This window comes from Ptiloglossa arizonensis, chromosome 14 (genome assembly GCF_051014685.1).
Source record: "Ptiloglossa arizonensis isolate GNS036 chromosome 14, iyPtiAriz1_principal, whole genome shotgun sequence".
Classification (NCBI taxonomy): Eukaryota; Metazoa; Arthropoda; class Insecta; order Hymenoptera; family Colletidae; genus Ptiloglossa; species Ptiloglossa arizonensis.
The window spans coordinates 6,477,241-6,490,322 of record NC_135061.1 but is presented as its reverse complement, the minus strand read 5'-3'; the positions used below and the strand labels follow the sequence as shown (position 1 = coordinate 6,490,322).

The 13,082-nt window shown below is 41.5% G+C and overlaps 1 protein-coding gene across 6 annotated transcripts in view; it reads right to left on the bottom strand.

Annotated features, from left to right (window-relative positions):
- The window catches only part of LOC143154194 (lateral signaling target protein 2 homolog), a 51,643-nt gene that overhangs the window by 9,856 nt on the left and 28,705 nt on the right, over window positions 1–13,082 (bottom strand). For 3 of the 6 annotated variants that reach the window (XM_076326091.1, XM_076326088.1, XM_076326089.1), the window contains exons 2-5: window positions 8,381–8,803; window positions 5,753–6,109; window positions 2,511–4,882; window positions 637–923 (exon numbers count right to left, since the gene is read on the bottom strand). In XM_076326091.1, the coding sequence (XP_076182206.1) occupies window positions 637–923; window positions 2,511–4,882; window positions 5,753–6,109; window positions 8,381–8,803 (3,439 nt within the window). Of the gene's footprint in view, window positions 1–636; window positions 924–2,510; window positions 4,883–5,752; window positions 6,110–6,155; window positions 6,177–8,380; window positions 8,804–13,082 lie in introns of those variants that run through there. The other 3 variants (XM_076326090.1, XM_076326093.1, XM_076326092.1) reach the window with 3 other exon arrangements.

The window sequence follows — 13,082 nt, the reverse complement described above, 5'->3', positions numbered from 1 at the left end:
ACATCTGAAGTATACTCTCGCATTGTTCAAGTATGTATAATCGATTACTCGGTTGATAAGATTGTGTTACGTTGTTTTCTAAGATTATCAGTTTCCGCTCCAAAACAAGATTCGCAAGAAATATTTGCCGAGTATATGCTACACTCCTGATTGTATGTAAAGACCTTTGAAGGTTTGTAAAGAGAACAAAAACGAGGAGCACGTATTTTTGTTTAACCATAACTCAAGGTTTAAGAGATAAAACTACTCTTCAATGTTTCTTGAAGTCGCCCAATGTTATCTTCAAACGAACTTCAGACTGTACATTGAATATAGACTTCTAAACAAATTCTATATATTTTACAGCTTTTGTCAAACCATTGAGTTCATTTTGGAATACGAGATTAACGTCGATTTGAAAATAGGTGATGTTTATAGATTAGATTTCGACTTCATAGAATCGTTTACAAGAAATAAAAATTGGGTGGTTGGTGTTATAAAATTGATGAGTGTGATTATATGCTTCTTAATTTCTTCGTTAAGACTGCTTCAGACTCTGCATGTATGAAGTAGTTTTACAAATTCAGCTTGCTAAATATATGTCAAAGGATTTGCTTATTTTCTGTCAACTTAGTAAAATGTATTGGTAGTACATACTCGTGTTTTGGTCATTCGCTGCAGGGATCTCTTCCATATCATTTTCATATTCCTGTAACGAATCTTGCTGATCGTGATCAGTACCCGTATCGTTTAAAGAACTCGCCAACTGATTATCCGTCGTTAAACTTTCATCTTTCGTCTCACCGTCCTCTACGGTTTGACTACTGTTCATAAGGAACACGCATTTCAAAATATTGCGCAGATCCGATGCGAAATTCGTCTGCAATTGATCAGCTACCCCTGCTATGCATACGAACAGACGATGGACAAGATCCTCTGAAGATCTGAAACAACATCATCAATCTATATAATAACTATTCGACCGACAACTAGGAAATACATTGCTAATATAAAATTGCATCTTGCAAGTTGAAATCAAATTTTACATTGTACCTTTCGAGAATTTCTAAAGAATTACACGTATTGTAATCCTTTATTACGTTTAGTTTTGGAAAAGTTGCAAATGATACTGTCTTTCAACTGCTAAATTATCAACTATACCAAAGTCCTTTGTTATATTTAATTGTAGGTAATTAGAAAACTTGGAAACAAAATTACACACAATCTACATTAAGAACTAGTAAGGAGTAGTTATACTGAAATTTTACATTTAGTTACGAACGATTGCAAAGTTAAGAAATATTGATTTCGATTGTATAATACTCTTTTAATGTTTATGTGTTTTAGCAATGTATTATTTATAATATATTTGTATAAAAGTGATAAAACACGGTGGTTTTTGTGGCAGATTCGCTGCAATGACGTTGCCATATGAAGAATGAATTATTCCAGATAACTCGTGTTTAACCAAGCAGGGTCAATATTGTAAATTTATGAAGCAGCGAACATACGTCTATAGCAGAATTAACAAAGATTTTATCTTAACAAATATTGTATTAGTAATGAAAGTGTAAAACCCATTATCAGTTAATTACGTTCATCGTGTATACATGCATCTGTTTAGACGTTCATTTTCATGTTGCACTTGCCTGTGATATTTTAGATTGTAAGTTGTGTTACACTCTTACATGCATATTCATTATCTTTATATGTATTAGGCAGTGTAGGAGTGAAATACTTTTCTAAGAAGTGTAACAACGATGTTTGAAAATAAACAATTCGGACCCGGGTAAGTCCATTAGAATTGATAAGCGATGGTTCATACATGTGTTTATAGAGCGTCAGGATAACCCAACGGTATAGTAGGAATAATCTTTCAGTAGCCTTGAGCGACCACTTGATTCTAATCCGACTTATAAAACGCTCGCACAAATAAAGAGATTATATTTACTATGCTATAAACGATAAACTATGTGATTCGAAACAAAAAGTGACAAAAATTCAAACGACATCTTTGTACAAATTTCATAAACTAACATTTAAGAATGAGAGTATCTATTAAAAAAAATTAGTGGTATATTTAATCTCTCGAAGGATATTACTTTAAGTACTATAAATATGGATATATCCACTACAATTACGAGTAAATATTCACGAGTAAGTTCTCCATTGATATAACACAACACATAGTTAAAAAATTGGTAGATGTTGTGGATGAATATCGATCAGTCGGAATATGATTTTTCATTACAGAAAGCAAGTCTTTCCTAAAGAGGATAAAACTATACAAGAAAAATGTACTCCTACAGATATTACACTCTTACGATCAACCTCTTATTAGAAAACATATGTTCAAGTTATCTACGTGAAATATTTTCTTTCATGCCTTACTGTATCGTAAAGAGACCCCTAGTTTCTACACTACACTAACGTCCCCTGAGCATTCTCGCTAGCTTCATCCAGAACCTTCGCGTCAAAGTAACGAGGAATACCTTGCACAACAATTAAAAGTTCTGGGAGAATGATTTTACCGGAATTTCGCCCGAATTTGATTCCTATTCGCGATCTCGGCGGCTTGCATTGCCAAGGCAATTTCCTCGTCGTCCTGGCAGTCGCTCTGGAACTCGCTGGTCTCGGAGCTCGAGTCGCAACAGCTAGAACAACTGGAACTGGATCCTACGTCTGGTTTATGAATCAATGAATGATCCGAATTGAAAGACTGCGTGCCGGAAACCGCGGACGCGTTGACCAGTCTTATCGCTCGTGTGGTTCTCTGTGTATTATTGTCTTTTATTACATTCTGCGTCCCGTAAGAAACGTTCTGCGGCATCACGGGTGAAACTGGCTCGGTCACCAAGCCACTTTTGTCCGTCCTTGGTCCCAAACCGTCGTTCATCAGTTCATTGGGGCTTCTGCTTCCCAATTTCCTCTTGGTTTGCTCCGAACGTGGATTGACTCGTTCGAGCTTGTCCCTCTTCTCGAGATCCCTCTTCTTCATACGGCTGATCTGTTCCGATCTGGATCTCCTGTGGTCCAAAAGCTTTCTATTCTGCGGTGACAAGTTCCTCTGTGTTTTCGTCGCGACGCTGCAGGTCCGTTGTCCGGATGTGGGTGTGCTACGCGTCTCGAAGTGCTGTAATCTCGGACTGGCGTGAGGACTGTGGCTACCAAAGTTCGGCATCTGCCTAGTGTTCTGGCTGGGATGCAAACTGGCGCCGTAGCTGATCAGCCTGGGGTTCAAGCAACGATCCGTCGAATTCGACCTGGAGCTTTCGGTGCTCGTGGTGGACCGTACGTTCTGAAAATTCGAGTTTCTGTTCTCCTGCATCGCGTGATGAACGATCTGGCTGTTCCTCTCGTGTTTGCGTTGATGACGTCGCTTCTGCTTCTCGTATCTCACTTTCCTCGATGCCATCTTGTCCTGAGCGTACTGCTCGATCTTCGTCCCGATCTTGCCGATGCTCTGCGACGTAGACGGACAATTCTCGCACTTGAGGTCGCTCCAGAACTCGTTCCTGGACGTGGACGCGTCGATGTTCAGGTTCAGGTTCTCCCAGTTCTCGGTGTAATTGATCTGAAAGCTGGACTGATTGGAATCGCATACGGATATGTGACCGTTCCCGTAGGCGACCCCGACGAACTCCTCGTTGGTTCCATCGAAGTTAGAAGATATCCTTGGAATGTTTTTCGCGGCCTCGGTGTTGGCCGAGTGCAGATTGTGTACCTCGATCGAATGGTCCAACGACGCGACCGTTTTCACGCTACGCAGACTACAGACGCAGGATGTGTCCGAGATCGTGGAGCTCTTCCTCTTCGGCGAGTTGAGATTCGAGCAAGAGTAACTGGTATTCTCCTGCGTGTCCTCGTCGTCCAGGACTTGTTCGTCCTGGCGAATCTCGTTCGCGAAGGTTTTCTTCTCCTCCGGACTCTTATCGTACAGGCTCGTGTTCTCCGAGGATATCACCGTGCAGATACCCGAGTCCGTTTGTTCGGACATTTCGTTCTGACAATCGCCATCCAACAAAAGGTTCGATAGAGTCTTGTTCGCTTCGGAGATGAGCTTCTTCGAGTCCAGGTCCGGTAGAGAGTTCTGAATGTGTACGGTCTCACCGGTTACGTTGTTCTCGTGCGAAACCTGATTGAGCAGGTACTGGGTCTGCGGGATTTCGATGTTGTCCGAGCCGCCCAATATCTCGGATATATCGGTGCTCATGAAGTCCTCCTGTTGTTTGTGGAGATGATTGTTGCATTGGTTCTCACCGTTACCGGGTACACTGCCCTCGGCGGTGTTCTGCACCGTGCTACTCTGTACCGCTAAGAAAATAGGACTCGCGTCGTCGTCGTCGTCTCTCCTCGAGCAAGGGCTGTTGTCGCTGGACTGTTGTCTGCTGGTGTTCGAACCACAAGATTTCTTCACGTTGTACTGCACTTCGTCACTGACACTATCCCGTTCACTCGATTTCCTCGCGCCACCGTTACACCTTACACTCTCCGCGCAACCGTCCGTGGACACGGTCAACCGATTAGGCCCGGTTTCCACGACGCTCGTTCTCGTCTCGGCGTGTCTGTTCTTCACCCGATCGGCCCTCATCTTTATCAAACGATCGACGTTCTCATTTTCCTCGGTCAACGTTTGCACGGCGTCGTTCGCCACCTCGTCCATGTTGTTTCCCGTGTTCCTTGTCACTGTGTAAAAATCTACGATGAAGTCTTTGCAATTCGGGTAACCGGTATAAAAATTGTGAACGAACTCCTCGAGGTCTGGTATGTCCTGGCACGCGGACTTTGACGAATGCGTGATAGGACCTGACGGTTCCTCGTTCGAGCACAACAATTTCTCCAGCATGTACAGCTCGCGATTGTTTAACGTCCAAAGTAGCTCTCTTATTTTTAGAAGAAGCGTCTGGAACGAAAACGTTAAATATTATTATCTTTATTGGTATAAATGATAATAAATATTTGTCGATTATAGACAAGAACGCGGTGGTAGAGTTCAACGAGTGTAGGTTCGATTTGCACTGAGTTTTCTTTAAGTTTTTTTCTTTTTTTTTTTTTCAGAAATTGAGCTCTAATTGCGGACCAATATCGCGTATGACACTATACCGCTGTTCTATTATAGTTGTTGGTACAAAGAGCTCATTGTTTCTTAACTTTCTTATTACACACGATACGCTGACTTTGATCACACTGACAGTGCGTTTACAGATGTATAGCGAGATACTTGCAAGATATACAAACGATAGTTACAAAATAATATTTGGCTAGGGTCTGACAGACCCCACCAGACTACTGAGGTTAAATCAATAGCCGAGGGATCGGTAAACAATGGAGATAACTATTGATCGTTGCTAATTATAATCGTTCTCTCAAACCCTATCGAACTACAAGATTTCAAGCAATAACTGCTGGAGCAGTAAACAATGTACATAACTATTAATCATTGATAATTATAATCATTCCGTTAAACCTTGCCGGATTACTACGGTTAAAGCAACAGTTGCTAGACTAGCAAACAATGTGGATAACCACCGTTACTAATTATAATAGTTTTGTTAAACTCTATTAGAGTTTGAAAACACTCATATCCAGTAATTTGACAAAACTACATTACCCTGTACAGTTTGACAATATTATCGATCGATACCGATCGTTGGAAATTATAATAATTTTGCCAAACTCTAGAAAACTACTAGTGTCGAAGCAAGAGCTGTTGGACCGGTAAACAATGAGAGAACCGGTGATCGTTGTTAATTATAATGGTAGGTTCGCTTACCTTAAATGGTCTAAACATTTCACTAATGTTGTCGGGGGAATTGAGGCACAACGGGCCTCCAGGCGGAGCCAAGAGGCCGGAAACAATCGCCAAACGAGGAATAGTAAACATCAGGGCTGGCTCGTAATTATCCACGTCGGCTTGGCTAAGCAATCCGCGTTCGAGAGCTCTTTGCAGCGTCTCCGAAAATAAAACGCACACGAGTTCCTGCTGCTCGTACTCCTTCGTCGATTTCACCGGAACCATGGCGCCGACGTAGCACAATTCAAACTCGGCGAACAAAAGGTCGAAGATCCTCAACGACTCGATCAGCTTTTCCAACGACGGGTCTAATGGGTTTTGCGTCTGAAAAAGAAACTATCAATAGAATAGTCAATTGACCACCGTTCCAATCGAACCATACCGTTATCGCGCCGGTGTGCAAATCCAACTCGATAATTGTTATTTCGTTGAAAATTTTTGTTCCTTTCCTTCGAAGGTGTTCTATCGATGTTTTCTTTATGAAACTTCAATGAACGGTGAATTATCCCCGCTACGATATTGCCAATTGGCAACCTTACGTTTCTTCTATTTTGATAAACAACGTATAGCAATGAATCATAATGGACGCAAATTGTGTCCCATTTTAATAGCGTTGCAACTTTAGCCGAGAGAGACGGATCGAACGATCGAGTACTATGTTTCGTTTCGTTTTGGCTTGGAATGATTTTTTTACCGTTAGGAAATCTTCTCGTTTCGAATCGGATGGTCTTTGAACATTTGTGATCTATTCTGTTTACACTGTATCAATAATGTATCGGTTTGCACGATACAATAGGCGATATCGGGCTCGTAGTGTCCCCTTCGAAGTCTTTCTTTTTAATCGTCCAGTCAAAGTTTACCATCCGATCGTGCTGTAAATTTATACACCACGAACCATAAAATCGCGAACGTAAAAAATTGAAGCACGACGCGCATGTATCGGAAAAGGAGATTAAGATAATTACACATTTCAAACTGTAACGCGTTGTCCGTAATTAGAAAACTAACTGACGCTCGCTCCTTGAAAAATTAATTACTCGAACAAGCTTTATCTGGAATTAAAATTTTTCCCTTCTCGTTCGGTCTCGAAATTGACATTCTCGACTACTTTTAGCATTTTTTAACCTTCCCTGGTCTACAACGTCGATAATTATACAATACGGGTATAAATGTATTTTCAAATCGTTTGGAACGAAATTTGAAGTTTAACGTGCCTCGACAAGAATGTTGACTCAATGATAAATGACAAACGCAAAATGTTATTAAGCTGTAACATTACGAAAACTGTATTACTGCCAACCGACATCCTCGATTATTTACATTTGTTCCATTGGAAGTGTTCTACGTTCTCGACTCGTGGAAAGTGTGCGCAAGTTTCGATGATATTCGGTACTTTTTTACTCAACGACCCTGTAACGTTACATTTACGTCCGAAAGAATTGCTCGTTGCCAAAAAAAAAAATGTTATACCGTATGCCGGCGAACGTAAAACCGACCCCGATCGCATTCATGCGATTTATAAGCGCAGTAGCGTAACCAACGATTCTGGGACCCGCGTACTTAACGTACAACGATACAAAATTAATCCTTTCCTTTCTTTTAAGTCTCGTGCAATATTGGAACAAATTACTCACGTGTTCAATTTTTAAAGAGAAACAAGCAACAAAATCAATTGGACGAAACAAAATTTTCTTACGAAATAATCTCGTTAAGATTACAGGACTTCTTCGAATTCTCGAACTGCTACAGTAATTTCTACTTACGAAAAGAAAGTGAATCGTCGAAGAAGGTAATTAGAAATTAACCGACGCGATGTTTCTCTTTTATTTGTTCCAGTGGCCTGTTAAATTCAAGGACTCGATCGATTCGCAAACGCTGCACACTCGGAGGAAACTTGGAGAATTTTGTGCCACGACGATAATTTGAATAGAACCGGTGTATTTTCAAGAACAATCTTGCAGCCATCGATCAACATAGACAAAGTATCGGTTTACGGTGATGTAATTTCATCATAACCGGTTTCGTGCAACGCAAAATATTCACACTTATTTCGTCAGTCGATTAGTTTCCCGCGGTGCCACACGCGCGCCCAGATAAGGCAAAGAAAACTTTCTTCCGTCTCTAAATGGAACAAATTCGTATTTTAAATACAAATAACCGGAAGAGAGAAATTCCAGACACAATACCCGGAGATTTTTCAACGAAACTGTTTCCCAAGATTTGGTTCGACACCATTAGGAATTTGTGCGCCGATCTTATCGTGGACGTATCACGAAATTACCGACTCTATGACTAATTTCTTTCGGTAAGTAGGACAAGGAAACGAACAGTTGCAAGAATCTAAACGACGGTCGTATAGGATGAACCTTGCCCGCGTGTAACAAAGCTTGCGTAAGTATTTACATCGATTTTTTCGAAAAGGAAGCGAAACGTTTCTCGGTATCGTGGAATTATTTCTCCGTTTGTCCGTTCGACGTAAGTTTCGGATGGAAATGGGTGGAAATTCCGTTGGTAGAGATTCCGTACGGTTGAATCGAAACGTGGTTTCGAAGGGTGAACAGGTTTCGTTTGCAAACACTTCGGCGAGCAAGTGGCGAGGATAAATACCTTCAGGTTCATGTGACCTTTCAGCGCGTGCTCTCTGAGCAAATTCCTGACGATATCCAGCGACTTTGTCAGAGCCTTCGCCAACGGTCTCATGGCTGAACTTTCAGCTTCCCTGTTCATGATGGAGGATCCCGCTGCCAGGCATTCCGCGCCGAACCACAGCTGCCCTGCAAGATTCTCCTGCATCACGTCGTCGGGGAACTTCACCCTGAAATCCCGATTTGCCCTGCTCTCCGGAATCAGGTCGTCCATTATCTGGCTGCATATCGTCAGCACCTTGTCCTGGCAATGGCGCAGCTGATTCACCAACGTGGTGCATCTCTCCGGCTCCTGTCGGCCGTCGAAGGAGTCTAGCTCGCAGGCAACGGCGTTCAGGGACTCGTCAGCGTAGAAGAACTGAGCGAGCAGACTCGTATCGTCTCTCTGTTCAACAAGAAATTCGTTAACTTTTATCCAGATTCGTCGAGTATCGTTATCGAGATGCGTTGGCTCTTTACGCAACCAAAATGTATTTTCTTTTGCGTTTACCTATAGAACTAAGCGAGCAGACTCGTATCGTCTCTCTGGGTTCAACAAAAAAAGAATTAATTTCCTTTTGCGTTTACTTACAGAACTACGCGAGTGAAAATCAATGGTAACTGTTATTACGAGCGACGAATACCATTATTGGCAGATTTGTTGTTCAGGGTGAACGATTTTATAATATCAGATTTAGTTACACTTCGCGCGTTTCGCAGGAATGGAGGATTCGAACGGTTTGCAGATGACAAGGAGCGAAGAACAGAAAATTCAACGACTCGGTACAGGTAAAGTACTGTTGCAAAGAAGATCAGTCACCGACACGTGCTTCGATCGTGTTCGTTATAATTGTACACGCGTGAAAGACGATCCCTTTACGAGAATAAACTAAATTAGGTACAGAGGTGGAATAATAGCGATAGAACATTGTTTCAGGACATTGAATGTTTTTCGAAAGTGAAGCCTCTAAAAACTATTACGTTTCACGATTGACACCGTACGAGCAACTATTACGTTTCACGGTTGACACCTTACTACTGCAAGAGGATACCGATATCGTAACTGGATAGTAATCTGTTGAGTTGATAAAAAAAATATATATACACGTGTATATATAGGATCGCGCGTAGAAGTTACAGTGTCGGTCAATAATATTTACAATGGTTTAAAAACGTCGATGTACAGGAACGAAACTGGATTAAAATCGTCCAGTAGAAATGACGTTAGACTCGTGGGACCGGTAAGCAACGTTCCGGAAATCAAGGGACTGTAACAGCCGGAAGTGGATCCGGACGATATCGGAACGGTGGGTCAATATTGGAACAATAATTCTGCACTCGTGGAACACCATTGGGTACGATACCAGACCCCGAGCATCGATCGGAATGCATTCAATTTCGTCAAATCGACTCGAGGGAATCAATCGAGACGATTCCAAACTGCGATCAACAAACGCTCCGGGACTACAAAAGTCGCTAATTCCTCTCGACCCTCGGTATCGTCGAGGTCTTCGAGAACTTGGGAACTTCCGAGAGCCCAGGAACTCTTGCGAGAATCCACGGACTCCCGAGAACTAAGGAACTCTTGAGAACTCGGTGACTCCGGGGAATCCATGGAATCTCGAGAATCTAGGGACTTTCGGGAACTTGGAAATTTTGACGACTCGGTGATCCCTGGAGTGTCCAGGGACTTTTGAGAACTCAGGGACACTCGAGAACTCGAAGATTCTCGAGAATTTTAGGCCTTTCGAGAACCAAGAAACTTCAGGGAATCTATGGACTTGGAAATTCTCGACGACTTAGAAACTATGAGGAATCCAGGGACTCTTGGGAACTTGGAAAACGATCGAGAACTTGGGGTCATTTATGAATCTAGAAACTTTCGAGAATCCATGGACTTGGAGATTCTCGTCAACTTGGAAACTATGAGGAATCTAGGAACTCCTGAGAACTTGGAGAAACTCGAGACTCAGAGATTCTGGAGAATCTGAAAACTTTTGGCAACTTAGCTATTTTTGGGTATCCAGGAGAGTCTTGAGAACTCGGAAGCTTTAAAGAATCCACGAATTCTCAAAAACTTAAGAATTCTGAAGGTATTGCGAACTCCTAAAAAGTTGGTAACTCCGGAGAATCTAGGGACTCTCGAGAATTCGAGAGAAAATTTGTAATTTCTCTAACAGTATACGATATCGTTCGATCTTGCTGGAATTATATTCCATGAGTATCTTTCACCGATAGAATGAACAAATTTTCAACATTGTACAATGGTAATTGCGCTAAATCAATCTACTCGCAGATTTAACAACGTTAAAGTTGTTTTCCTTTTTTTTTTTAATTATTCGAAGAATCAAGTGTATGTAAACAAGCTTGCAACATTGCTATAAAACTAACATTTAGAACGAAATTTTAGTAATTGAAGTCGACGTGTTGGTAAAAGTCGCGAAGAATCTAACGGTAGCCATTTGTACGACATCATTCGCTATACTTGAACGTCGAGAAACTTTCCATCGGTTAAATGAACAATTCCAGTTCACCGAATGAGTTTTCGTTAAACAATTTAAAAGTTATTCAAGATCGAGACCCCTTGGAAACTTTTGGACCACCCTGTACAAGGCAGTGTAAATATTTTCTCATTAATCAAACTTGGTCTTTGGTACGTTTCGTTACTACATCTGAACATACCTCAAGTTGGACGGATTAACAATAAAACGTCGGTTAACTGCGTACGCTTATGTACGTGTCCCGTTATCAGACATTTTGTTTGATTAACTTTTACATGTATACGTGGGGTCACACCCGTTATATGCCTGGCCTATTTTTATCGCATATGATATTCGATAAATGCTTTATCACAGCGATAAGCCCGACACACAGGGTGGTACTCGCAATAACGTAATTGTTTTGACAATATTGTAGTTGTTTTTATTCCAGCGATACCCGCGCAACGATCATTAATTTAAATAGCAACATACGAAATTCAAAGCGTAAATTTCATCGAGTCGCTTGCACTCGAAATGTTAATTCGATTGCACTCGTTTCGAAGTTTCTCCCAGATGAAACCTCTGAAAATCAGAATTCGTTTCAAATTAAAGATAATTATACTACGTTTATAGAACATTGTAAATACACAACACTGCTCCACTTAAACAATATTTTCCCCCCTATATTCTCCTTCGCGTGTATTTATACATTGTATTAAAATGCATTCTCATACGAGTCTTTGTAACAAATACTGAAATCGCGACACATTTATTCCACGGTTCGGTAATTTACAATCGACGAACTCCGAGACCGCGTCGTATGTACGATAGTGAAAAATAATCGGTTCCTTATCAATTTCAATTCGTACCAACGTATCTACCATCGACACAAACGCGTGTCCACAGTTAACAGAAATTCCTAGAAGCTCTGACTCCAAAGTGGAGCTATTCGTAACGAGTAACGGAATAATTACTGTATCCGATATTAGTCGTTACGTTCGCAACTGTACAGACCAAAGTGTACTATCGTTCGAGTTTCTAAACTCGATCCATTACGCGCGCGTAACGGTCGCTGGGTAGTATCGTTTATTAATATTTCGTCTACTCGGAATAGGTTTTTATCGCGCGATGCTCTTTGCGGTAGAACGGTGTGCGTAATTGCACCGACAAAGTAACGCTCCGCGATGCAACAAACGTACATGCAGAATTCTACGCGTACGTATCGTTTATTAATATTTCGTCCACTCGAAATACGTTTTTATCGCGCGCTGCTCTTTGCGGTAGAACGGTGTGCGTAATTGCACCGACAAAGTAACGCTCCGCGATGCAACGTACTTGCATGCAGAATTCTACGCTCTCGAAAACCATAATGGCGGAATGACGTGTTCGGAAACTTCTTTTGTCGCGGTATCAATCGAAGAAACGTTTCCCTTCCGAGTGTCACGATTGGTAACTTTCCGTACCAATGAATAGAAACCACCACTCGAAGGAGAGATATATTTCATGTACACATCGATACGAATTCGTCTATCGGGAAACAATAACTCTAATTATACCTACGACGTAATTAAAAGGGGGGTCGGTCGGTCGATCGGTCGGTCCCCGGGTACGATATTTCATGTTCTGTAAACGGTGGTCTTCAATGGCAGAGTACAACGACTCGGTACTAATTGCATCAAGCAGCGTTGATTTATTTAATAACGAAACTTTCTTCCCTCGATGAGCGTCGTTTCGCCTTTATCGCTTGCTCGGTGCGCGATTCACCACGAAAACAAAGAGAACGCGCGTCGCTCTTTTTTTTAATCAGACGAGGAATTAATTAATTTCGTTATTAACGAGTCCCTCGGGTGTATTGACGCAACGATTACTTCAATGATAAACGTTATTGTGAAAATAACTGAACACGACACGGTGAAACATTTCTGCCGTATCACTTTATCATCTTATCTCTTTGTTAATTGACGATAATTTTACGAACGTTTCATTCGGCAAAAACACGATATTTTCGCGTTCGTTGCTTCTCCTCGCGCGATCCTCTCTTACCGCCTCGTGGTGAATTTCATCGATGTTTTTTCATTCGACAGAAAAATCGTCTACGCAAGAGAGTAACTCGTGTACGTAAAGTTCAACTGTAATTGAGATTCTCGTCCCGTTTACTATCCCATAAATTAAACTTACGTAGAAACGAAACGCAAAACGCTTGAT